Source organism: Cydia strobilella, chromosome 13, assembly GCF_947568885.1.
Source record: "Cydia strobilella chromosome 13, ilCydStro3.1, whole genome shotgun sequence".
NCBI lineage: Eukaryota > Metazoa > Arthropoda > Insecta > Lepidoptera > Tortricidae > Cydia > Cydia strobilella.
Genome location: NC_086053.1, coordinates 17,439,917 through 17,466,624, shown reverse-complemented (window position 1 = coordinate 17,466,624; position 26,708 = coordinate 17,439,917). Strand labels below are relative to the sequence as shown.

Here is a 26,708-nt window from a genome sequence, read left to right as displayed (position 1 = left end):
AAATCCAGGCTTTCTACGACCCCCGGAAGCGAAGATACGGGCGGTCAAAGTTCGACTTTGACAGTTCTCGCCGCCATCTTGGAAAAATCTAAACAGCCATATCTTCCTAACGGTAGGTCGTGGAGAGCTGCGGTTTTCAAGTCTCATACCAGCGCGGGGCCCTCTACGTGGAGACTCACCTTTCAGGACTCCTTCAGGACTTTCAGGGATTCATAAAGTCAATAAAATTTTCAGTCCTGAAGGGTGACTCAAAGGATAGGGCTTACCGAGACGAGAAAAACGAGCCCAAGCACGGTGGAATGGGCCGAAGGGTTCCCGAGTTACGGACAGATACCCAATCCGATACCGGTTTTGGGGACCGATACCGAAAATTTTGAACCGCCACTGCTCGGAAACCCGTTGGACTGGTCCGGTCGTGTTTGGTACCGTTGGAAAGGTCTCGGAGAGAGCTATCTTTTGGGTTTGGAATTTTGGCTCTACGTAGAGTTCAAAAATATAAACTAGATTTTAAGTAGTTTTAAGACTAAATATAGAGTCAGAGACTCTAGTAGCCTTATTTAGCAGTAGAAAGCCGACAGTAGAGCTGCGACTCTACATTAAGACACAACAACTTTCAATATTTCTAATATTTTCAATATTTTCTTCGCGCTTTAGACAGCACCCCCTCTTTACAGGGGTGATAAATAAACATATATACAATAGGGTAACCGACTGAAAGTCGGTCCTTATTGACTGACCCAGCAAAACCTCCAACAATGATAGGATTTAGAACACCGGTCAAAAAGGCCACCAAATCTCCGTCAAAAGACACGGCTAAGAGCCCGAACAAAAGTGTCAGAAGGAGCATTGACAAATGGGAAGCGGCTAGCGGGGATGTTACTCAGACTTTGATCCCCACAGTCATCCCAACAACATCGCAGGCTGGGCCTGCAGGAGTTCCACCCCAAACAAGACAAGCTATCCCAAACTCGGTGGAAAAAGGCCCGCAGCGGAGAGTAGCGGAGGCCAGGGCTCTGCTTGAGAAAGCAAAGGCCCAAATGAAGTTGTCAGGGAATATTAAAAGGGAAATAAAAGCCACCGTCCAGGAAGTAATTGAACAAATGTATAATATAGTGAAGGAATTGGCAAAGGACTTAAAAACAGAACAGGATAGAAAAGAGAGTTCCGGGAGGGTGGTGCCTGGAGCAACTGCTTCAGACACAACCTTCACGCTGGATGAGGAGCAAAACCGGCGTCCAAACACAACGAGAGAAAGAGAGGTAGACGAAAGGAGATGGACGAATGAAGAAGAAGCTCGAGAGATTAAAACTCTCATACAACGAAATACCTTGTTGCTAGAGGAAAACACAGCAAAAATGGACGAGCTGAAGGCCTCGATGGAGACCCAGCGGGAAACCCTAGAGAGGGTGGCGACGACCGCGACGTACGCAAGCGTAGCGGCGGCGGCCCCAAACACGGCGCAGGGTGCAGGACCAACCTCCAGGAGAGGTACTCTGCACTCGGTGGTCGTAACCTCGACGGACGAAACCGAAACGGGAGACGAGGTCCTCGGCAAGATAAGGAAAGCGGTGGACGCCAAGGACGGGTGGATCAAGGTGGAAAGGGTACGGAAAGCAAAAGATAGGAAAATCATAATGGGGTTGGCAACTAGGGAGGAAAGGGAAAAGATTAAAGAAAGGCTAGCGAAAGAGGGAACTAATCTCGTCGTCGAGGACGCGAAGAATAAGGACCCCCTTCTGGTCCTTAGGAGTGTCCTCACTATAAACTCCGACGAGGATATAGTGAGGGCTCTAAGGAACCAGAACAAGGGAATTTTCCGCGACCTCGAGGATGAAGAGAACAGGGTGGAAATTAAATACAGAAGGAGGACCCGAAACCCACATACTTGTCACGTTGTGGCCTGTGTCTCTCCCATAATATGGCAGAGGGCGACGGGGGTGGGAACCGTCCATTTGGACCTCCAACGCGTAAGGGTGGAAGACCAGACGCCATTGGTGCAGTGCACTCGCTGCCTGGGCTTCGGCCACGGCAAGCGATACTGCACTGCAGCAGCGGACTTATGCAGCCACTGCGGTGGTCCCCACCTACGCTCCGAGTGTGCTGACTGGCTCGCGAGAGTCCCTCCGAAGTGTCAAAACTGTGAAAAGGCCGAATTGGAAGACACAGAGCACAACGCGTTCAGTCTGGCTTGCCAAACACGCAAAAGATGGGACGAAATAGCAAGGTCGAGCGTGGCATATTGCTAAAGGCGCCCCTGGCAATCCAATACTTTACCAGCTTGCACAAGCTAACCTGCAGCGAAAGAAACTTGCCACTGAGGAGCTCTATGCAGAGGCGAAGCAGCGAGGTATCGCTGTCGCGCTTCTCCAAGAGCCCTATGTAGGAGGGGCAAAAGTGACAAGAAGCTACAAGGGAGTACGAATCTTCCAGGGCACTGGCACGGGGGAGGGAACAGTAAAGGCTGCGATCGCCGTCTTTGACGACGACATTAAGGTAACACAATACCCGAAACTCACCACCGACAATGTTGTAGCAGTGAGCATCCAAACCAGTGCCTGGGAAGTCGTACTCGTTTCCCTGTATCTTGAACCAGACCAACCCATGGAACCCCACCTTGAGCAACTTGAGAAAGTCGCAAAAGAACTAAAACCGCAGAGGTGGATAATAGGAGGAGACTTTAATGCGAAAAGCACCTGGTGGGGTAGCCCTGTAGTCGATGGCAGAGGGGAACAGCTGGCCACTACACTGGATGAGCTTGGCCTGAACATACTCAATAGAGGGGATACTCCAACATTCGACACCGTGAGAGGCGGCAAACACTACACAAGCTATGTTGATGTAACGGCCTGCTCCATTGACATACTGGACCTGGTAGACGACTGGAGAGTTGATCAGGGGCTGACAAGCTCGGACCACAACGGCATTATATTTAAAGTCAAGCTGACAAAACTGGTTGGCATAACGGTACAAAGGACAACAAGGAAATTCAACACTAAGAAAGCCAATTGGTCTGAGTTTTATGGAAAATTCAGAAAATTGCTGCAAGATCACAAAATAGTAAAATCAGAAATAGAAAGCTTAAACAACAATATAAAAATAGAAAAAGTAGTAACAGAATTTAACGCTGCAATAGAAGAAGCCTGTATATCGTCTATGCCTAAAAAGAAAGTCAAACAACAACTTACATTGCCGTGGTGGTCCGAGGAACTCGCCAAAATGAAAAAAGGGGTCGCTACCAGGAAGCGCAGGATAGGGTGTGCTGCCCCAGTCCGGAGGTCAAAAGTAGTAGAAGAGTACGTACAATACAAAGAAGAGTATGAAAGGGCAGCGGCAAAAGCGCAAGTGGACAGTTGGAAGGACTTCTGCCATAAACAAAGCAGAGAAGGGGTCTGGGAGGGCATCTACCGGGTAATTGGAAGAACCGCACGCAGGGAAGAGGACTCACCGCTAGAGAAGGATGGAGTAGTGCTCGATGCGAAGAGTTCAGTGCGCCTGCTAGCGGAAACTTTCTACCCCAAGGACTGTACCACTAGCGACAATGACTACCATCGTCAAGTGAGGGAGAGAGCCGACATTGTGAACGACGGGGAGCAAGATAACACTTGCGAACCCTCGTTCACAATGGCGGAACTGAAACGTGCGTACGACTCCTTCAACCCAAAGAAAGCCCCAGGGGAGGACGGCTTTACCTCTGATATTTGCCTTCACGCCATAGAAACGGACCCAGAGACGTTCCTAGCACTGCTTAATAAATGTTTAAGCCGAGGATACTTCCCTAGGGCTTGGAAAACCGCAACGGTGGTGGTCCTCCGAAAGCCTGGTAGAGGAGACTATACAACGCCCAAATCGTACAGGCCAATAGGACTGCTTCCGATCATGGGTAAAGTGTTTGAGAAGATGGTGGTGAACAGGCTAAAGTTTTACTTGCTGCCCCAAATGAGTGATCGCCAATACGGGTTCATGCCACAGCGCAGCACCGAGGACTCCCTTTATGCCCTAATGAAATACATACGAAAGAAATTAGACTCTAAAAAGATCGTAACACTAATATCACTGGACATAGAGGGGTCCTTCGATGGTGCTTGGTGGCCGGCTATCAGGTCCCGGTTGGCGGAAGAGAATTGCCCAGTTGAACTGAGACGCGTAATCGATAGCTACCTCACAGACCGAAGAGTAACAGTTAGATACGCGGGAGAGCAATACAGTCTGGACACCACCAAGGGATGCGTACAGGGATCGATAGCGGGCCCCATTCTGTGGAACTTGCTCTTGGACCCACTACTTAAAAGTTACGGGCAAAGGGGCGACTACTGCCAGGCATTCGCAGACGATGTCGTACTTGTCGTTGATGGGAATACCGCTCTGGAAATTGAAACGCGCGCAAACGCTGCTCTCGACCATGCTCGGGAGTGGGGTGTCAGTAATAAGCTTCGATTCGCACCGCATAAAACTAATGCAATGGTAATTACACGGAGGCTCAAGTATGACACCCCTCGACTGAGTATGGGCGGAACCAGCATCGCCATGGTAAAAGAGATGAAATTACTTGGTGTAACCATCGACGACAAGCTGACTTTTAACAGCCATGTTTCGAATGTCTGCAGGAAAGCGATAGCAGTCTATAAACAGCTATCTAGGGCTGCCAAGACAGACTGGGGGCTCCATCCTGAAGTCGTAAAAATAATATATGTGGCAACCGTAGAGCCCATCATACTGTATGCCGCTAGTGTTTGGGCGCATGCTGCAAACAAATTGGGTGTCCAAAAGCAGTTGGCAGTGGTGCAACGCGGAATGGCGCAGAAGATATGCAAGGCATACCGCACCGTGTCCCTCAACTCGGCGCTGGTTCTGGCGGGGATGCTCCCTCTTGACCTCCGAGTCCGAGAGGCGGCTTCGTTGTACGAAGCCAAGAAGGGAGAGTCTCTGCCTGCCCTGTGGCCTGGAGATAGAGAGGTGGAACAAATGGCATCCGCAACTGAAATGCCTCATCCTGCGGATTGCGAAGAATTGAGGGTGGTTCGCCTGGTGAACCAAGACGATGTGAACTCGAACAGTGAGTTCGATGTGCGAATATTTACCGATGGCAGCAGGCTTGAGGGCGGGGTTGGAGCCTCACTTTCTATTTGGAAGGGAGAAACCGAAACCAAAGCCCACAAGCTTGCTCTATCGAGATACTGTACGGTTTACCAGGCGGAGCTCCTTGCCCTGTGCAGGGCCACTAGGGAAGCAAAGAAGTATGCCGAGAAATCGTGTGGAGTCTACAGCGACTCTATGGCAGCCCTTCAAACAATACAAAACCACAGTTGCCTTCACCCCCTCGCTGTAGAGGCCAGAGAGAATTTAAAAGCTATGTCTCTCCAGGGTAAGGTAGTCACCCTACACTGGATTAAAGCTCACGCAGGGTTAGAAGGCAACGAGCGGGCAGACGAGTTGGCGAAAGGAGCAGCAGTAGGCTCCAAACGAAAGCCGGACTATGACCAATGCCCGGTTTCATTCGTCAAGCGTAGCATTCGCATGTCGACGCTTGACGAATGGAATCGGAGGTATAAGTCTGGCGAAACGGCTTCCATCACGAAATTATTCTTCCCAGATGCAGTGGCGGCTTATAGGGTGACAAGGAAATCAGAGCCAAACAACCTAAAGACGCAGTTGATGACGGGACACGGTGGATTCTCTGAGTATTTAAACCGCTTCAAGTGCAAGGAGAGTCCATCGTGCGTCTGTGACAACAATACGCAAGAAACGGTGCCACATATAATATTTGAGTGTCCAGTTCATGATAGTGAGCGCTTTGATATGGAGCAAAAAATTAAAATTAGTATAACTGCCGACAAACTACACAACATAATGGCTAGTGCGGAAATGGACCAATTTATAGAGTTCTGCTTAAAAATTGTGAGAAGAGTCGTAAAAAGAAATAAAACTAGATAGAAATATATGTTTTTAAAATATGATAAAATATATTTAAGAAAAACATAAAAAACCCAGTAGGAATAATCAAAAGAGAGAGCCAAACTCGTGTCATAAGAAACGCACAATATGTATATTAGATTTAAGATAATAATACAATAGCGAATATATGAAAAATGTAACATAGATAATAATATTAAATATAAGCATGTAATAAGAAATTGTATAAAAAGCGCTACCCATGCAGTGAGCACTCATGAATAAAGTTCAAACCCTGTGTTTCCTTATTTTTCCCGAATAGTAAGTAATAAGTAATAAGCTGATAGGTGGGACTACCCACATAAGGAACGAAAGAGATGAATGAAAGAAAGATCAAGTATGAAGTATGCTAGTACGAGAGGTATACAAGCGAGAACTGGTATGAATGAAAAACTAGCTAGGCAAAGTCTCCGATCATGTTGGAGGAGCACTGTAAAAAAAAAAAAAAACCTAACCTAACCTAACCTAACCTTTTTTTTTTTTTTTTTTCCCCCTACAGTGATTTCTGAGCCATGTGGTGGTTTGTTGCGAGGCCCATGAAAGACCAGGACTTCCGATTTGTGTAAAGCCACCTCTAGGCCCAGTGCCCGTATTCTGTGGACCACGTATGCTACCCCTGCTGTAGCTACGTGGGCAGCCTCTCTGTGGGTCCTACCGCGAGCCGACACCAGGGTATCGTCAGCGTAGCAGGTGACGCTGACTCCCGGCATAGTGGCCCCGCGTAGGACCCAGTCATAACCTATGTTCCACAGGAGCGGGCTATGGCTAGTGCGGAAATGGACCAATTTATAGAGTTCTGCTTAAAAATTGTGAGAAGAGTCTTAAAAAGAAATAAAACTAGATAGAAATATATGTTTTTAAAATATAGTAAATATATTTAAGAAAAACATAAAAAACCCAGTAGGAATAATCAAAAGAGAGAGCCAAACTCGTGTCATAAGAAACGCACAATATGTATATTAGATTTAAGATAGTAATACAATAGCGAATATATGAAAAATGTAACATAGATAATAATATTAAATATAAACATGTAATAAGAAATTGTATAAAAAGCGCTACCCATGCAGTGAGCACTCATGAATAAAGTTCAAACCCTGTGTTTCCTTATTTTTCCCGAATAGTAAGTAATAAGTAATAAGCTGATAGGTGGGACTACCCACATAAGGAACGAAAGAGATGAATGAAAGAAAGATCAAGTATGAAGTATGCTAGTACGAGAGGTATACAAGCGAGAACTGGTATGAATGAAAAACTAGCTAGGCAAAGTCTCCGATCATGTTGGAGGAGCACTGTATAAAAAAAAAAAAAAAAACCTAACCTAACTCAAAACCTAACCTAACTCAGAACCTAACCTAACTCAGAACCTAACCTAACTCAGAACCTAACCTAACTCAGAACCTAACCTAACTCAGAACCTAACCTAACTCAGAACCTAACCTAACTCAGAACCTAACCTAACTCAGAACCTAACCTAACTCAGAACCTAACCTAACTCAGAACCTAACCTAACTCAGAACCTAACCTAACTCAGAACCTAACCTAACTCAGAACCTAACCTAACTCAGAACCTAACCTAACTCAGAACCTAACCTAACTCAGAACCTAACCTAACTCAGAACCTAACCTAACTCAGAACCTAACCTAACTCAGAACCTAACCTAACTCAGAACCTAACCTAACTCAGAACCTAACCTAACTCAGAACCTAACCTAACTCAGAACCTAACCTAACTCAGAACCTAACCTAACTCAGAACCTAACCTAACTCAGAACCTAACCTAACTCAGAACCTAACCTAACTCAGAACCTAACCTAACTCAGAACCTAACCTAACTCAGAACCTAACCTAACTCAGAACCTAACCTAACTCAGAACCTAACCTAACTCAGAACCTAACCTAACTCAGAACCTAACCTAACTCAGAACCTAACCTAACTCCGAACCTTACCTAACCACTGTAATTGCGAAATCGCCACATGATTCTGAGGAAAATTTTAATAGCGCCATTTATCTAAAGCTTGTCACTATTGAGTAGTGCCATCTACCGGTAACACAGGGTAACTTAAATTAGTTCGCCATACTGCGAGTATTTTTAGGGTTCGGGAGACTCCGCTTTCCGTCTGTCTGTCTCCAGGTTGCATCTTATGAACCGTGATAAGACAGTTGAAATCTTCACGAAATCTTCACAGATGATGTATCAACAAATACTTAAAAGTACGTTATAGACGGAGAGCTGGTGGAAATTTGGAGTAGGTCCTTGAGGCAAACTGAAAATTTGCCTGATGCTTCTCCTATCTTACCCTACCTCAGCACTACAAGTCTGGCTGCAGGGTAGCGGGTCTAAACCAACCTATAAATTTTTAAAGAATTTTTTTTTTGGTGCCCAAAAAAGGTTCTTGAGGCAATCTGTAATTTCTACAAGTGAAAATTGAATATCTAAATAGTCATAAAAAAATTATGCCAGACGATTTGGCCGGGTCTTTAACCTTGCCAGACGCGTGCAAAATATTTTTTCAAAAAATTCAAAAAAGGTTCTTGAGGCAATCTGATATTTTTACAGGTTAAAGTTAAGTATCTAAATAGTCATAAAAAAAATAAGCCAGACGATTTGGTCGGGGCCTTCTACCTGCCAGACGATCTAGAAAGTTACGTATGGCACTTACTCGCACGCAAAATTAAGTTTGTTATCCTGTATAAATGTATGCTAATACAAAGTTAATTTTGTAGTGCAGAAAATTAAAGATGGAAAAGTACAAATTTGGATGTACGATGTGATTGTGAGTATATATTTATGATAATTATGGGTATGAATAGGGTGTGGGCATAGTACATATGAAATTAGCGACAATATGTCCAGCTGTATCTCTATTGTAGATACATGGGTAGTTCATTAGTTATGACGAAGGCCTAGGCCGGGAAATATTTTTATTTTATTTTAATGTAAACATGGCGTGCATGGCTGTGTTCATGATTTTTTTTTCATCTTTCATATATCATATAATATAATTAAATAATAAATAATTTATTAAATAATTAATTAATTATTTTAGGGGTTTAATATAATTTTAGTCTAATTTAATTTTAATTTTAATCTTAACTGTAATATAATAATTTTATGTAATGTTATAATGTAATGTATTATGATCCTAAGTTGATTGAAATAAATGAATAAATGAAATAAAATTAATTACATCACACGTTTAGGGGGGGAGGGGGTCAAGAAAATGTGACATGTTGTGAGGGAGTCACAAACTTTGTGACGTCACTATAAGTTATTTAAATTATTTTATTCGCTGTACAGTTAAATAACAAGTTTTTGGAACGATAATCGTTTTTAATCGTTTAATTTTCTTAACATGCAATGAAATATCGTCCTCATGTGCGTCAAAACAGCCTTCAAAGTATCACGTTTCGGGCGGAGCAACTCGAGAGAACTGTAAAGCGAGGTTTAGACTAGCAAGAACTTGCATGCAATTTACGTTACATTACCGACTACTAAGGTAAACTGCATTCAAAATGTTTATCAGATACCGCAATGTAATGAAAATTGCATGCAAGTTATTGCTAGTCTAAACCTCGCTTAAAGGAATTTCATACGAAATTGAGTATTTTTTTTTATTTTAATGTAAACATGGCATCTGTGTTCATGCGAACGGGCTAAACAGCTGAAATTTGTTTTAGTCGGAGCGCAAAAATAATCAAATTTTCTTTCCCGCGTAAGCAACCCTTAATTTATATTTAAAATAAACGCAAAAAAAAACAAAATCTTTATAGGGCTGTATCTGCTAAAGCATGCGAATAAATTAAACGATTAAAAACGATTATCGTTCCAAAAACTTGTTATTTAACTGTACAGCGCAAAAATAATAAAATTTTCGTTCCCCTCTAGGTAACCCTTAATTTATATTTGAAAAAAAAAAAACCAAAAAGACAAAAAAATCTTTATAGGGCTGTATCTACTAAACCATGCGTCGTAGCGCAAAAATAATAAAATTTTCGTTCCCCTTTATAAAACCCCAAAGTAATATAATAAAGAACACAATGAAAATCAAAAAAGAAAAAAAAAAAGAAAAAAAATATATAGGGCTGTATCTCCTAAACCATGCGTCGTAGCGAAAAATAATAAAATTTTCGTTTCCCTCTAGGTAACCCTTAATTTATATTAAAAAAAAAAACAAAAAAAAAATCTTCATAGGGCTGTATCTTCTAAACCATGCGTCGCCAAAAATAATAAAATTTTCGTTCCCCTCTGGATATGATCCTTAATTTATATTTGAAAAAAAAAACAAAAGAAATATCTTTATAGGGCTGTATCTCCTAAGCCGTGCGTCGTAGCGTAAAATAAATCAAATTTTCGTTCCCCTTTAAAAAACCCCAAAGAAATATATAATAAAGAACACAATGAAAATCAAAAAAGAAAAAAAAAGAAAAATACATTTATAGGGCTGTATCTCCTAAACCATGCGTCGCCAAAAATAATAAAATTTTCGTTCCCCTCTAGATATGATTCTTAATTTATATTTGAAAAAAAAAAACAAAAACAAAAGAAATATCTTTATAGGGCTGTATCTCCTAAGCCGTGCGTCGTAGCGTAAAATAAATAAAATTTTCGTTCCCCTTTAAAAAACCCATGTGATAAATAAAAAACACAATAATAATAAAAAACAACAAAAAAACGTTTTAGGGCTGTATCTGCTAAACCGTGCGTCGTAGCGCAAAAATAATCAAAATTTTCCTCCCCTTTAGGAAAGCTTTAGGAGTTAATATAAAAAATTACCAAAAAGAAAAAAAAACAACTTTATAGGGCTGTATCTCCAAAACCGTGCGTCGTAGCACAAAAACAATCAAATTTTCTTTCCCTTTCAAGGAACCCATAAGTGATATAAAAAACACAATGATAAAAAAAAAAAACGTTATAGGGCTGTAACTGCTAAACCGTGCGTCGTAGCGCAAAAATAATGAAATTTAAAAACAACGAAAAATAAATATATATATATGGCTCTAGCTTCTAAACCGTGCGTAGTAGCGCAAAAATAATAAAATTCTCGCCCCCTTTTACCCCACACACTGAATAACCTATGAGTACATGAAACAATCACCATCATCATCATATTTGTATTATTATTTGTATTATTTGTATTATTCAAGCATTACAACAACAACAAATTCACACATTATAATAATTACAACACATTACTATTCTGTATTTAAATTGTACATGTATTTATTAAAATTACAATACATTCTTATAAATTCGGTCATATTACATTTACTATATCCCTACTAATACTCATCATAAATATACAAATATTCATAATCACAATCACATCGTACATCCTAATTTGTACCTTTTACCTTTAATTTACTGCACTACAAAAATAACTTTGTATTAGCATACATTTATACAGGATAACAAACTTAATTTTGCGTGCGAGTAAGTGCCATACGTAACTTTCTAGATCGTCTGGCAGGTAGAAGGCCCCGACCAAATCGTCTGGCTTATTTTTTTTATGACTATTTAGATACTTAACTTTAACCTGTAAAAATTACAGATTGCCTCAAGAACCTTTTTTGAATAAAAAAAAAAATATTTTGCACGCGTTTGGCAAGGTTAAAGACCCGGCCAAATCGTCTGGCATAATTTTTTTATGACTATTTAGATATTCAATTTTCACTTGTAGAAATTACAGATTGCCTCAAGAACCTTTTTTGGGCACCAAAAAAAAATTCTTTAAAAATTTATAGGTTGGTTTAGACCCGCTACCCTGCAGCCAGACTTGTAGTGCTGAGGTAGGGTAAGATAGGAGAAGCATCAAGTAAATTTTCAGCTTGCCTCAAGGACCTACTCCAAATTTCCACCAGCTCTCGGACCATTACCCTCGGTGGGCGAGTCCGACTAGCACCTTAAACGCGACGTCAGTTTAAGTTCTACAAAACGATTCTGAAAGATACTCTCACAAAGATGGCAGCTTAAATTAAATTAAATTACGAAAGTAAATTACGTTCTCGATAGCGTTTATGTCAGTTTTGACACATTCAATGACTAATGGTATGGGGACAAATGTATGTCGTACATGCGATGTTTTGAGATTAAAAAAGTAGTTTAGTTGCTTGGTGAATTATTTTATAAGGAAAATAAAAGTCGTACATTGTTCATAAAACCTATGAAATTGTGTTCATAGAGCCCTTAACTTCCCTAAGATTATGCAATTGTATTGTATTACCAGAAACAAAATACACGCTGTATTTTGAATAGAAATGTTATGTACAGTTTTAAGTCCCAAAGTCTGTCTTTCTCAAGTATATTGATATGACTACTAATGCCATCTATTATGAACTGATTCGGTTATCAATCAACCCCAGATGTGAAATGTTTCCTCGATGAATTCTGGACAGGTTGATTGTATTAAGTTTATGTGTTTTATTGTTCTCGGGGTTAGTTTATTACAGAATACGTTTTTTGATTATATTTAAGTTATGTTGAATTGTTTCAGATTGTTCGTGTTTCTACTGATGGCAGTAAATCTATATTTGTAGGCTGTAGCATTCTTTTAGTACGTGCTGAGCTTGTAGGCAAAATCCTACTTCAGGAATGCGAAAATACTTTGTCTGTTTTACAACCCAACGTACATGATCATACATGTAATATTGATTTTAGACCCTTGACTACTAACGCCATCTGTGACCGATCCTCCCGAGATCCATCAGCTTTGGTTACGGTATTCGTAGCTGTAGGAGAACTGCTTTAGTGTTTCTTCGCCGCATTATGTAACGGGACATTAGTGCCTGCCTAAAGCGCAAATAAAATAAATAAATATTATAGGACGATTTTACACAGGTCCTCTAGTCCCACAGTAAGCTCATTAAAGCTTGTGTTGTGGGTACTAAACGACGATATATACAGGCTGATCAATCCAAATGTCAGTGGTCAGTATGGACAAGTCAGAAACTATGAGAGATACCAAAATCTGTTCTTAGGAACCATGGCGTCGATTTTAGATTTAATAATAATGACATACAAACTTTTTTTTTACTCTCATACATAACCGGGAATCGAATCTGGTCAATATATTCTTTATGTAATCGAAACTACTTGACTAATTATTTTACTAGAATTGTTTCGGTAATCAACTACCTACATACATATTACATACATATTAAAAAAACAACATTTTAATTAGAAATATAATTATGTATTTATTGATTCTATTTTTAAATAGAGAGCTTACAACAACATTCAGTAAACTTAAAAATAATTTGAGACTCGAATAAAATACAAGATTTAGTAAAAAGTATACAATTAGAAAATAATGTAGATTGTAGACTATAAACAGACGAAGACTTACACATAATAAAGGGGCACCTGCGATCACATTAGGAATTTGCCCTGAAAAATACATCTCAGAACATTAAAAACAAGTTAAACTACACAAACAACATATAAAGGTAAAGTACGAGTATATAATGTTATGATAGTGTGTGGGTGCACAGTAAGACTTATTAGAATGTAGTTTTGTATTGTTATAAGCGTTTTTTAACCATTTAAAAGTAATATTTAATTCATCCATTATCCATCAGCAGCCACTATAAAAATACCTATTAGTGCCACAGGTAATTTGGCGATTGGGATCTTATAATTTGAAAAAAAAAATCGTTTAAAACTTAATCCTATAAACTGCTTGAACACGCCAATTATTTTATCTATCCAGGCCAGGATATCAGGGGTCTAGGCAAGATAACAATCGGTCGATAGAAAACACCAAACGAAACTACACTATTGTAATGAATGCCTATTAATGAATGGAAATAATCACGTAATTGTGCAGCATCAGTAATCAGCATCTGTTATCTGGATAAGTATTTTTTTTTTCGTTTGGCGCGTTTATAGATGTACGATTGTCATTTTGGCTAGACCCCTAGGTTTGTTCAAAAGTAAATTTTCAGATCGATCAATAGTCTTTGAATTTTTTTCGATAGTTAATAAAGCTGCTCAATTTAGAACTCAATAAATTTACACTTAAAGCATAACATAACATAAGCTTTGGTTTAAATTATTTTAGAGAGAATTGACAATATCTAATAAATCATGTTCCTCCGAATTGGAAAGTTTGTTTAGTATATTGCTAGATGGCGTCACCGACGCAGGTTTCTAGAGAGAGTAGAGAGGTAGCACCTAACAACAACATGAAGCGCCTAACAAGAGTAACAAGACAGAAATGGAACCGAGAAATGCGTGAGTGACACCATCCAGCAACAGCTATTAATTGCTGGTTTAGAGAAACGCGATTATATTATAAATATTGTCAGTTCGGTTGATTTATTCTTATATGATTTAGAGTAAGTTGGCCCGGGACGGGTTCGGACGCCAACTACGACTGATTGTCATATCAGTCACGCGAAATTCATTAATTACGTAAGACGATTTAGGGGGGGGGGAGCGTGTATTTTTTTTTTACTTACTTATAATCGTACACTTCAAAAATATTTTTTTTTAAACAAAAAATATTTTTTTTTTACTTTAGATTTTAACGTAATACAGGAGGGATGGGGTTTTGTATTCTATGTTTTCTTACATAGGGGACGGAGTTAATAACTGGCAAAAATCGTGTTACGTAATAAATGAATGGCGCCTCGTGATGCAAGATTTAGTGCATTATACATGGAGGTCGCGAACACTGTACGCCGCGCGCGCCGAGAGCCGAGCGCGGCGCCGGCGGGCACGCGGACCACACTCCAGCTGCGATGTTCCGCGAGTAGATAGAAGATAGAAGGCCACTTCATTACGAGCGCCCGGAGCTAGTGACGCCACATACGACTGCAACTCACGCCACTTGCACGTCATCGCGGCACCATCAGGCGCACCTATTCTCGTAGAGCTAGTATAGTAGTGTACGTGTACGACCCGGGAGGTGGAGTGATATCACCTCGATTGCGATTCACGTCAGTCGTCAGTCGCAGGTTTAGTCTTGGTGCTCGGCGCCGAGCGCGGCGCACGCGGCGTCGTTGGGAGCGCCGAGCGCGAGCGTGCGGCCGGGCACGCGGCGTGACGTCACGCGCGCGCGGCGCACGCGCAGCGCGCCGGCGCCCAGGACCGACTCCAGCGTCACGTTGCGGCTGGAAGATTCATTAACGTCTATTAATGTCTTATTAAGCATTCATCGAGTCGGGGCGGCGTAAACAGATAAATAAAGTTAACTTTGGGGAATTGTAACTGTAATTCGAAGTAAAGAAATGACTAACTCTTCATATTGACAGTGACGTAACGTGCAAGTTTGTATAGTGTATATAACATTAATATATACAGGGTGGCTAAATAATAAGTGCATTCCCGATGTCAGGGTGGTTTTGGGATTATACTGAGCAGCTTTTACTATATGAGACCGACCACGAAATCGCATTTTTTTTTACCCTCCTATAGAAAATGGACCGGCCAAAATGTATGAAACGGCCAAATTTTTTTTCGCGATTTCGGGGTTGGTCCCGTATTAAAAGTTGCTCAGTATAATCCCAAAACCTCCCTGGCATCGGGAATGCAATTATTTCTTAGCCACCGTGTATAAATACCTGGGTTCCGAGGAGTTAATCATCACTGTTTATAATAAAGGTTGTAATAAAGGTTGTCGAGATAATATTTTGTAATACGGCATATCAATTATGTAACATTGTAATAAATGTGCCTCCGTGATGCGACAGACAAATTTCGAATAATAAAATATTAATTTCTAAATACCTGTAGGTGTAGTCAGGAACTGCGGTGTGCACACACAGCTGCGGCTTGTCGTAGAAGTCTAGCGCCGCCGCTATAGTCAGCTCCGGTTGTATGTGCGCGTGCGCGTGCGCCGTGACGCCGCCCCAGCGGGTGCGCAGGCGCAGGCTCCGGGACTCGACGCCGGCCCCGCGCAGCGCCAGCCCCGCGCGTGCCGTGCGGCCCCAGAGGGATACTTGTGCCTGAAATCATTGACAACATACTCACAACTTGTTTAAACAATACTAGGAATGAAGTCGTTTAAAACTATTTAACGTCCCACTGCTAGGCAAAGGCCTCCCCTCGTTTCCTCCACTCAACCGTGTCGTTTGTATTTTCCCGCCAATCCGGATATAATGCGTCCAAGTCGTACCGCCACCTCTTTAATACATTTTATGTAAGAATTACAGTTAAAGTGGAGGTAGATCTCTGCGACCTCGGCGTCGGCGAAACCTGATGTGATTCCGCACAGGACTGAGTAAAATAGTCGTGTTGGAGGCAAAGACTCATTTGGGGTCATCACGCCAGCCAAGTGGTCGCGGGGGATGGGGGTGGGGAGGCACCCGTGCCCGACGTGGCCAGCAACGTTACCTGCGCATCCTGGGCTAGTGCCAGCGCCTGCTGCACTCTCCCTCGCAGCACGAGGCCGGCCTGCAGCGCGTAGTGGTGGGTGACGTGGCCGCGGGGGATGGGGGTGGGGAGGCACCCGTGGCCGACGTGGCCAGCAACGTTACCTGCGCATCCTGGGCTAGTGCCAGCGCCTGCTGCACTCTCCCTCCCAGCACGAGGCCGGCCTGCAGCGCGTAGTGGTGGGTGACGTGGCCGCGGGGGATGGGGGTGGGGAGGCACCCGTGCCCGACGTGGCCAGCAACGTTACCTGCGCATCCTGGGCTAGTGCCAGCGCCTGCTGCACTCTCCCTCGCAGCACGAGGCCGGCCTGCAGCGCGTAGTGGTGGGTGACGTGGCCGCGGGGGATGGGGGTGGGGAGGCACCCGTGCCCGACGTGGCCAGCAACGTTACCTGCGCATCCTGGGCTAGTGCCAGCGCCTGCTGCACTCTCCCTCGCAGCACGAGGCCGGCCTGCAGCGCGTAGTGGTGGGTGACGTGGCCGCGGGGGATGGGGGTGGGGAGGCACCCGTGGCCGACGTGGCCAGCAACGTTACCTGCGCATCCTGGGCTAGTGCCAGCGCCTGCTGCACTCTCCCTCGCAGCACGAGGCCGGCCTGCAGCGCGTAGTGGTGGGTGACGTGGCCGCGGGGGATGGGGGTGGGGAGGCACCCGTGGCCGACGTGGCCAGCAACGTTACCTGCGCATCCTGGGCTAGTGCCAGCGCCTGCTGCACTCTCCCTCGCAGCACGAGGCCGGCCTGCAGCGCGTAGTGGTGGGTGACGTGGCCGCGGGGGATGGGGGTGGGGAGGCACCCGTGCCCGACGTGGCCAGCAACGTTACCTGCGCATCCTGGGCTAGTGCCAGCGCCTGCTGCACTCTCCCTCGCAGCACGAGGCCGGCCTGCAGCGCGTAGTGGTGGGTGACGTGGCCGCGGGGGATGGGGGTGGGGAGGCACCCGTGGCCGACGTGGCCAGCAACGTTACCTGCGCATCCTGGGCTAGTGCCAGCGCCTGCTGCACTCTCCCTCGCAGCACGAGGCCGGCCTGCAGCGCGTAGTGGTGGGTGACGTGGCCGCGGGGGATGGGGGTGGGGAGGCACCCGTGGCCGACGTGGCCAGCAACGTTACCTGCGCATCCTGGGCTAGTGCCAGCGCCTGCTGCACTCTCCCTCGCAGCACGAGGCCGGCCTGCAGCGCGTAGTGGTGGGTGACGTGGCCGCGGGGGATGGGGGTGGGGAGGCACCCGTGCCCGACGTGGCCAGCAACGTTACCTGCGCATCCTGGGCTAGTGCCAGCGCCTGCTGCACTCTCCCTCGCAGCACGAGGCCGGCCTGCAGCGCGTAGTGGTGGGTGACGTGGCCGCGGGGGATGGGGGTGGGGAGGCACCCGTGCCCGACGTGGCCAGCAACGTTACCTGCGCATCCTGGGCTAGTGCCAGCGCCTGCTGCACTCTCCCTCGCAGCACGAGGCCGGCCTGCAGCGCGTAGTGGTGGGTGACGTGGCCGCGGGGCAGCACGGCGCGCAGCACCGGCGTCGGGGAGGAGCCCGTGCCCGACCAGATGTGGCCCAGAAGCTCGCCCTGGTAAACCATACTCAATCAAACTACGAGTAATAAATATTAATGGGAAAATCTTACATAAAGACTGGGGTCGTCAATTAATTACATCACGCAAAATTTCGATTTTTTGACCCCCGTCCATATCTCCTGTGTGTATGTGTGTCTACCTGTCCGTTGAAGAGCGTGACGTCAGGCCTCCTGACCCCTCCTACAGTGAGCGCTAGCCCCCCCTCGACGGCCTCCTCTTCCTCTGGTTTTAGCTCGTCTTCGGCCTCTCTCGCCGCGCCGGGTATCACAGGAGGCGTCGCGAATGATTCCATGCCGCGCGTCCATATCTCCACCTGCAAACAAACGGACACACATGTTCTCAAAGTCCTCACACAAGTAAATATTCTTGATTGCACCAACAGTTACAACATTAGTTAATAGTTAATACATTTTACATACATGTAAATTTTAAAAAAAATTTTTTAAGAAAAATAGAATCAGGTAACAAACAACAACAACAACACAACACAAGGTAACAAGTATGGTAATTTTATAATATACAGTATTACTACAACTTAATACCTGCCTTCCACAGTGAGCGAAACGGGCTCCGTACAGACTCCGTTTAACTCGCAATAGCAAACTTTAAACAAGTGCTAGCTCTAAATAAAAGTGAGCAAAGCGGATTGAACACGTTCAGAGTCACAAAGGTGTTCGCAGAGTCGAGCGGATTCTGTGCGGATGGACTCCGCTCGACTTGCAACACTGAGGGCGTTGCATTCCATTATATTTTGGATCTTTATTTGGAACTTGCTTTGGCGCTGAGCACGCCAGCATTAGCCAATACCTACACGACGATATGAGTACTCAGTAGGTACTCACGGTTAGCAGATGTAGTTCCTCGACCGGTGTGTGTGCTGCCAGCTCCACCTTGCCTCGGCTGAGCACGACAGCATTAGCCAACACCGACGATGTACCTACACGACGATATGAGTACTCAGTAGGTACTCACGGTTAGCAGATGTAGTTCCTCGACCGGTGTGTGTGCTGCCAGCTCCACCTTGCCTCGGCTGAGCACGCCAGCATTAGCCAACACCGACGATCACGGAGTAGGATGGAGATGGCAAGTGGGCGTTCCCGTCTATCCGACAGTTAGTAGCGACCGACTCACTTTATGCACAGACTATGCTCAGTTGTTGTGTAAACTTCATGCTCGAATGACATTCACGTCGTACGTACGCTCGTCTAACAAAAATTGATAATTAAATTTAAAATGCCGTATTGTGCAGTATTAAGCTGCAGAAATCACAGCGGTTTAAAAAATCTTTCACGTGGAGGTATTTCCTATCACCGGTGGTTATTTATTTAAATATAATCCGATAACTACGAAAAATCTGTTTCTATTGCATTATTTACGAATGTTAGTTAAGTAAATCTATATTTTATCAGTTAGAACTTAGAGTTCACAATCCTTTGTCACTATTCTTTACGTTTATCTGGAATATTCGCTATCCTAAATGTCAAATAACTTCGCTACTCAGATGCTGCGCAATGTCGATATTTATATCGATAAAGTTAAAGTTACGATATTTCAAGTTTGATGTTTGGTAGTTCGGTAATAAATTATTATTTTAGACACGTTTCTAATTATTATTTGGGATAATCAATGTCTTAGTAAATATGGCAGCTCTGGTCATCAAGCACTAAGTTAAGTCGGGGTCATTTCATGGCAACCTTTCAAACCTTCGTATTCCTTTACATACGTTTTTGTTTTTTACACCCATCATATTTTCATCGTTAATATAATTAGACTAGGTACTTAATGCACTTATGCGTACAATGCATGCAATGTGCCATATATAAACGTTTTATATTTTCTATTTCTTTATTATTAATTATTGTAGGTTACCACAAGATGCCGATATTAAAAATAAATGGGTCAATGCTACTGGGCAAGAAAATTAGTTTCCGCAAAAATATAGCACCATTTGCTAGGAGCATTTCTTAGAGAAAGATTTCTGGGGATAAAATTGCCATACATCTCATCTAGCGTCCACACGCCTAAAACTTAGTTACTAATTTAGTAATTATTAGTGACATTCGGGCTCACTTAATTAATAAAAAGTGTTCCGTACCACGCAAACTAGCGTGAAATATTGGAATTTTGCCGCCCCCCTTCCTGATTTGATAGGTCACAATCTTACAATCAAATCAAGTGGGATCGATGAGCCAGTTTCATGTATGCTTTCACACCATACAATTAATTTGACAATTTAATCAGGTTGTCCCGTCTAGATTGCCTTAAATGCTGCTACAAGTAAATATATTGTTAAAGACGAATACTTACCTATGTAAGTAATTGCAGATTTGTGATCACAAAATAACAGCAATACCGAGTTAATAGACCTTTAAAGAACTATGATTTTATCTGTTTGACTTTAAGATATATTTAATGTTCACATTAACAACCTAGTTGGTCAATTAATAAGAAACAAATTTCTAGTTAGATATTTGTTGTACTGTACTACATATTATTTTTCATACAATCACGATTATCACTACCTATATTATAATCATAAATAAAGTATCATCTAAATGTGTTAAAACATACGGTAATGAAATATCAATACCTAACTGAACACACAAATATCGATAAAACACTCCGATTACACTGTCCCCTCCCTATATCGTCGAATGGAAAGAAGTTCCAACATTTAGCTACTCGCAGGCGTGTAGAGGTCTCGAAAACACCAGTGTAACGTGACCGTGAGATCCGTAACAAACCATGCGTAATTAGACCTTACTTATACTGGTTTTTTAGCCCTTTTCTCGCCTGTAATAAGTAAGTGATTTTAAAATTATATAAAATAACGCCATCTGGTGTTGAGTAGTTGTATTAGGTGAACGTTGAGCGAGCTTTTGTGAGATGAATGAGATAATGAAAGAGTCGTATGTCATATAGCTTTGACATTATAATTTAAACCGTCACTCATGTAGCCTACAGTTGATATTCGTTCGAGAAATGTCCACCGGTAATAACTTTTTGGTGTGGAAAGTTGCTACGAATCAGAGCAATTTTGTAAGTGTGTGACGTATTTTAACGTGGCTATGAATGTGTGAGTTTAGCGACACTGGTTTTCATACTAAATAGGAGTCATTTCACATCCACTAGTTTATTAATTCGTGCCGACGATGTACCTACACGACGATATGAGTACTCAGTAGGTACTCACGGTTAGCAGATGTAGTTCCTCGACCGGTGTGTGTGCTGCCAGCTCCACCTTGCCTCGGCTGAGCACGCCAGCATTAGCCAACACCGACGATGTACCTACACGACGATATGAGTACTCAGTAGGTACTCACGGTTAGCAGATGTAGTTCCTCGACCGGTGTGTGTGCTGCCAGCTCCACCTTGCCTCGGCTGAGCACGCCAGCATTAGCCAACACCGACGATGTACCTACACGACGATATGAGTACTCAGTAGGTACTCACGGTTAGCAGATGTAGTTCCTCGACCGGTGTGTGTGCTGCCAGCTCCACCTTGCCTCGGCTGAGCACGCCAGCATTAGCCAACACCGACGATGTACCTACACGACGATATGAGTACTCAGTAGGTACTCACGGTTAGCAGATGTAGTTCCTCGACCGGTGTGTGTGCTGCCAGCTCCACTTTGCCTCGGCTGAGCACGCCAGCATTAGCCAACACCGACGATGTACCTACACGACGATATGAGTACTCAGTAGGTACTCACGGTTAGCAGATGTAGTTCCTCGACCGGTGTGTGTGCTGCCAGCTCCACCTTGCCTCGGCTGAGCACGCCAGCATTAGCCAACACCGACGATGTACCTACACGACGATATGAGTACTCAGTAGGTACTCACGGTTAGCAGATGTAGTTCCTCGACCGGTGTGTGTGCTGCCAGCTCCACCTTGCCTCGGCTGAGCACGCCAGCATTAGCCAACACCGACGATGTACCTACACGACGATATGAGTACTCAGTAGGTACTCACGGTTAGCAGATGTAGTTCCTCGACCGGTGTGTGTGCTGCCAGCTCCACCTTGCCTCGGCTGAGCACGCCAGCATTAGCCAACACCGACGATGTACCTACACGACGATATGAGTTAGTAGGTACTCACGGTTAGCAGATGTACTTCCTCGACCGGTGTGTGTGCTGCCAGCTCCACCTTGCCTCGGCTGAGCACGCCAGCATTAGCCAACACCGACGATGTACCTACACGACGATATGAGTTAGTAGGTACTCACGGTTAGCAGATGTAGTTCCTCGACCGGTGTGTGTGCTGCCAGCTCCACCTTGCCTCGGCTGAGCACGCCAGCATTAGCCAACACCGACGATGTACCTACACGACGATATGAGTACTCAGTAGGTACTCACGGTTAGCAGATGTAGTTCCTCGACCGGTGTGTGTGCTGCCAGCTCCACCTTGCCTCGGCTGAGCACGCCAGCATTAGCCAACACCGACGATGTACCTACACGACGATATGAGTTAGTAGGTACTCACGGTTAGCAGATGTACTTCCTCGACCGGTGTGTGTGCTGCCAGCTCCACCTTGCCTCGGCTGAGCACGCCAGCATTAGCCAACACCGACGATGTACCTACACGACGATATGAGTTAGTAGGTACTCACGGTTAGCAGATGTAGTTCCTCGACCGGTGTGTGTGCTGCCAGCTCCACCTTGCCTCGGCTGAGCACGCCCGCGCTGGCGAGCTGCGACGAGTCCAGCCGCGCCCACTGTGCTGCACGCTCCAGCACCGACGATGTACCTGTATCAGAAAATAAGTAATATTATTTCAGTATGTATTTCATACAGGATGCCTCGCTTCGCCCCGACTCGAATGGAATTACCTCACCCCGCGGCGGCGACAGAATCTCAGTCCGAATATCTAGCAACGCGTGGTTGTTTGAACTAACAACTTTTCCTTATAATTCGTTGCCATTTACGTCTAAAAATTTTCAAACACACAGCGATTGATTAACCTAAGATTGATGTGACAATGACGTCTTCACACAATGACACTAAAATTATCCGTACTATGGAGCGTTCATGTTGTACCATCATGCGCCCTTCGGAACCAGTCTCTAGGCCTGGGGTCCAGCGAGGGCAGCAGCATCGCCAGCTCGGCCCTGGTGGCAGCCAGCTGCTGCAGCCGCAGCCAGCACAGCCGCCGCAACTCCCGCGGTCCGTGCTCGCGGAGCCCCCGCGTCAGTCCCACTGAAACATGACCATGTCGTTACCGTTCCTCGAAACATGATCAAAACTAAATTAAAACTTTAACCTCGTAAGGCCAATACAAATTTTTCCTATTTTGAATTTGAATCTTGAGCTTGCTATACATAAAGTAAATTCAGATGAATTTCGTCGCTACTTTGTTTAGTTTGTAAAGGGTTCGAGTCTGAACTAAAGATACGTACACAGCGCAAGCGGGCGATCGGCCGCCGAGAGTAGGAGCAGCTCGAGCGCGGCCCGTAGTAACTGTAGCCCTGCAAACATTATCATGGCCCTGTATACGTACACAGCGCAAGCGGGCGGTCGGCCGCCGAGAGTAAGAGCAGCTCGAGCGCGGCCCGTAGTAACTGTAGCCCTGCAAACATTATCATGGCCCTGTATACGTACACAGCGCAAGCGGGCGGTCGGCCGCCGAGAGTAAGAGCAGCTCGAGCGCGGCCCGTAGTAACTGTAGCCCTGCAAACATTATCATGGCCCTGTATACGTACACAGCGCAAGCGGGCGGTCGGCCGCCGAGAGTAAGAGCAGCTCGAGCGCGGCCCGTAGTAACTGTAGCCCTGCAAACATTATCATGGCCCTGTATACGTACACAGCGCAAGCGGGCGGTCGGCCGCCGAGAGTAAGAGCAGCTCGAGCGCGGCCCGTAGTAACTGTAGCCCTGCAAACATTATCATGGCCCTGTATACGTACACAGCGCAAGCGGGCGGTCGGCCGCCGAGAGTAAGAGCAGCTCGAGCGCGGCCCGTAGTAACTGTAGCCCTGCAAACATTATCATGGCCCTGTATACGTACACAGCGCAAGCGGGCGGTCGGCCGCCGAGAGTAAGAGCAGCTCGAGCGCGGCCCGTAGTAACTGTAGCCCTGCAAACATTATCATGGCCCTGTATACGTACACAGCGCAAGCGGGCGGTCGGCCGCCGAGAGTAAGAGCAGCTCGAGCGCGGCCCGTAGTAACTGTAGCCCTGCAAACATTATCATGGCCCTGTATACGTACACAGCGCAAGCGGGCGGTCGGCCGCCGAGAGTAAGAGCAGCTCGAGCGCGGCCCGTAGTAACTGTAGCCCTGCAAACATTATCATGGCCCTGTATACGTACACAGCGCAAGCGGGCGGTCGGCCGCCGAGAGTAAGAGCAGCTCGAGCGCGGCCCGTAGTAACTGTAGCCCTGCAAACATTATCATGGCCCTGTATACGTACACAGCGCAAGCGGGCGGTCGGCCGCCGAGAGTAAGAGCAGCTCGAGCGCGGCCCGTAGTAACTGTAGCCCTGCAAACATTATCATGGCCCTGTATACGTACACAGCGCAAGCGGGCGGTCGGCCGCCGAGAGTAAGAGCAGCTCGAGCGCGGCCCGTAGTAACTGTAGCCCTGCAAACATTATCATGGCCCTGTATACGTACACAGCGCAAGCGGGCGGTCGGCCGCCGAGAGTAAGAGCAGCTCGAGCGCGGCCCGTAGTAACTGTAGCCCTGCAAACATTATCATGGCCCTGTATACGTACACAGCGCAAGCGGGCGGTCGGCCGCCGAGAGTAAGAGCAGCTCGAGCGCGGCCCGTAGTAACTGTAGCCCTGCAAACATTATCATGGCCCTGTATACGTACACAGCGCAAGCGGGCGGTCGGCCGCCGAGAGTAAGAGCAGCTCGAGCGCGGCCCGTAGTAACTGTAGCCCTGCAAACATTATCATGGCCCTGTATACGTACACAGCGCAAGCGGGCGGTCGGCCGCCGAGAGTAAGAGCAGCTCGAGCGCGGCCCGTAGTAACTGTAGCCCTGCAAACATTATCATGGCCCTGTATACGTACACAGCGCAAGCGGGCGGTCGGCCGCCGAGAGTAAGAGCAGCTCGAGCGCGGCCCGTAGTAACTGTAGCCCTGCAAACATTATCATGGCCCTGTATACGTACACAGCGCAAGCGGGCGGTCGGCCGCCGAGAGTAAGAGCAGCTCGAGCGCGGCCCGTAGTAACTGTAGCCCTGCAAACATTATCATGGCCCTGTATACGTACACAGCGCAAGCGGGCGGTCGGCCGCCGAGAGTAAGAGCAGCTCGAGCGCGGCCCGTAGTAACTGTAGCCCTGCAAACATTATCATGGCCCTGTATACGTACACAGCGCAAGCGGGCGGTCGGCCGCCGAGAGTAAGAGCAGCTCGAGCGCGGCCCGTAGTAACTGTAGCCCTGCAAACATTATCATGGCCCTGTATACGTACACAGCGCAAGCGGGCGGTCGGCCGCCGAGAGTAAGAGCAGCTCGAGCGCGGCCCGTAGTAACTGTAGCCCTGCAAACATTATCATGGCCCTGTATACGTACACAGCGCAAGCGGGCGGTCGGCCGCCGAGAGTAAGAGCAGCTCGAGCGCGGCCCGTAGTAACTGTAGCCCTGCAAACATTATCATGGCCCTGTATACGTACACAGCGCAAGCGGGCGGTCGGCCGCCGAGAGTAAGAGCAGCTCGAGCGCGGCCCGTAGTAACTGTAGCCCTGCAAACATTATCATGGCCCTGTATACGTACACAGCGCAAGCGGGCGGTCGGCCGCCGAGAGTAAGAGCAGCTCGAGCGCGGCCGCGCGCACGTCCAGCGGCCGCGGCCGCGCGAGCAGGCCCAGCGCCGCGGCCTGCAGGCGTCGACGCTGCGGCCCGTAGTAACTGTAGCCCTGCAAACATTATCATGGCCCTGTATACGTACACAGCGCAAGCGGGCGGTCGGCCGCCGAGAGTAAGAGCAGCTCGAGCGCGGCCGCGCGCACGTCCAGCGGCCGCGGCCGTGCGAGCAGGCCCAGCGCCGCGGCCTGCAGGCGTCGACGCTGCGGCCCGTAGTAACTGTAGCCCTGCAAACATTATCATGGCCCTGTATACGTACACAGCGCAAGCGGGCGGTCGGCCGCCGAGAGTAAGAGCAGCTCGAGCGCGGCCCGTAGTAACTGTAGCCCTGCAAACATTATCATGGCCCTGTATACGTACACAGCGCAAGCGGGCGGTCGGCCGCCGAGAGTAAGAGCAGCTCGAGCGCGGCCCGTAGTAACTGTAGCCCTGCAAACATTATCATGGCCCTGTATACGTACACAGCGCAAGCGGGCGGTCGGCCGCCGAGAGTAAGAGCAGCTCGAGCGCGGCCCGTAGTAACTGTAGCCCTGCAAACATTATCATGGCCCTGTATACGTACACAGCGCAAGCGGGCGGTCGGCCGCCGAGAGTAAGAGCAGCTCGAGCGCGGCCCGTAGTAACTGTAGCCCTGCAAACATTATCATGGCCCTGTATACGTACACAGCGCAAGCGGGCGGTCGGCCGCCGAGAGTAAGAGCAGCTCGAGCGCGGCCGCGCGCACGTCCAGCGGCCGCGGCCGCGCGAGCAGGCCCAGCGCCGCGGCCTGCAGGCGTCGACGCTGCGGCCCGTAGTAACTGTAGCCCTGCAAACATTATCATGGCCCTGTATACGTACACAGCGCAAGCGGGCGGTCGGCCGCCGAGAGTAAGAGCAGCTCGAGCGCGGCCGCGCGCACGTCCAGCGGCCGCGGCCGTGCGAGCAGGCCCAGCGCCGCGGCCTGCAGGCGTCGACGCTGCGGCCCGTAGTAACTGTAGCCCTGCAAACATTATCATGGCCCTGTATACGTA

General features: G+C 46.5%; 2 protein-coding genes across 2 annotated transcripts in view; one reads left to right on the top strand and one right to left on the bottom strand.

Moving 5' to 3' along the window:
- Positions 1 to 755: 755 nt before the first annotated feature.
- LOC134746942 (uncharacterized) lies at positions 756 to 5,931 on the top strand. Its single transcript, XM_063681514.1, has 2 exons — positions 756 to 2,186; positions 2,278 to 5,931. The coding sequence occupies exons 1-2, from the start codon at positions 756 to 758 to the stop codon at positions 5,929 to 5,931; spliced, it is 5,085 nt and encodes a 1,694-aa protein (XP_063537584.1).
- A 7,211-nt stretch (positions 5,932 to 13,142) lies between these two features.
- Positions 13,143 to 26,708, bottom strand: part of LOC134746941 (uncharacterized) — a 28,302-nt gene continuing 14,736 nt past the window's right edge. The window contains exons 11-26 of the mRNA XM_063681513.1: positions 26,536 to 26,677; positions 26,358 to 26,503; positions 26,055 to 26,228; positions 25,784 to 25,925; positions 25,610 to 25,751; positions 22,928 to 23,086; positions 22,501 to 22,637; positions 18,029 to 18,202; positions 17,690 to 17,882; positions 17,404 to 17,634; positions 17,118 to 17,348; positions 16,832 to 17,062; positions 16,546 to 16,776; positions 16,288 to 16,430; positions 15,682 to 15,899; positions 13,143 to 15,065 (exon numbers count right to left, since the gene is read on the bottom strand). Of these exons, the coding sequence (XP_063537583.1) occupies positions 14,912 to 15,065; positions 15,682 to 15,899; positions 16,288 to 16,430; positions 16,546 to 16,776; positions 16,832 to 17,062; positions 17,118 to 17,348; positions 17,404 to 17,634; positions 17,690 to 17,882; positions 18,029 to 18,202; positions 22,501 to 22,637; positions 22,928 to 23,086; positions 25,610 to 25,751; positions 25,784 to 25,925; positions 26,055 to 26,228; positions 26,358 to 26,503; positions 26,536 to 26,677 (2,848 nt within the window). The 3' untranslated portion in view covers positions 13,143 to 14,911. The remainder of the gene's footprint in view (positions 15,066 to 15,681; positions 15,900 to 16,287; positions 16,431 to 16,545; positions 16,777 to 16,831; positions 17,063 to 17,117; positions 17,349 to 17,403; positions 17,635 to 17,689; positions 17,883 to 18,028; positions 18,203 to 22,500; positions 22,638 to 22,927; positions 23,087 to 25,609; positions 25,752 to 25,783; positions 25,926 to 26,054; positions 26,229 to 26,357; positions 26,504 to 26,535; positions 26,678 to 26,708) is intronic.

Excerpts from the sequence above, each read along its gene's own strand:
- LOC134746942 (XM_063681514.1), top strand. The coding sequence starts at position 756 with ATGATAGGATTTAGAACACCGGTCAAAAAGGCCACCAAATCTCCGTCA. Across the intron at positions 2,187-2,277 it reads AGCACAACGCGTTCAGTCTG|CTTGCACAAGCTAACCTGCA; the intron begins GCTTGCCAAACA and ends ATACTTTACCAG.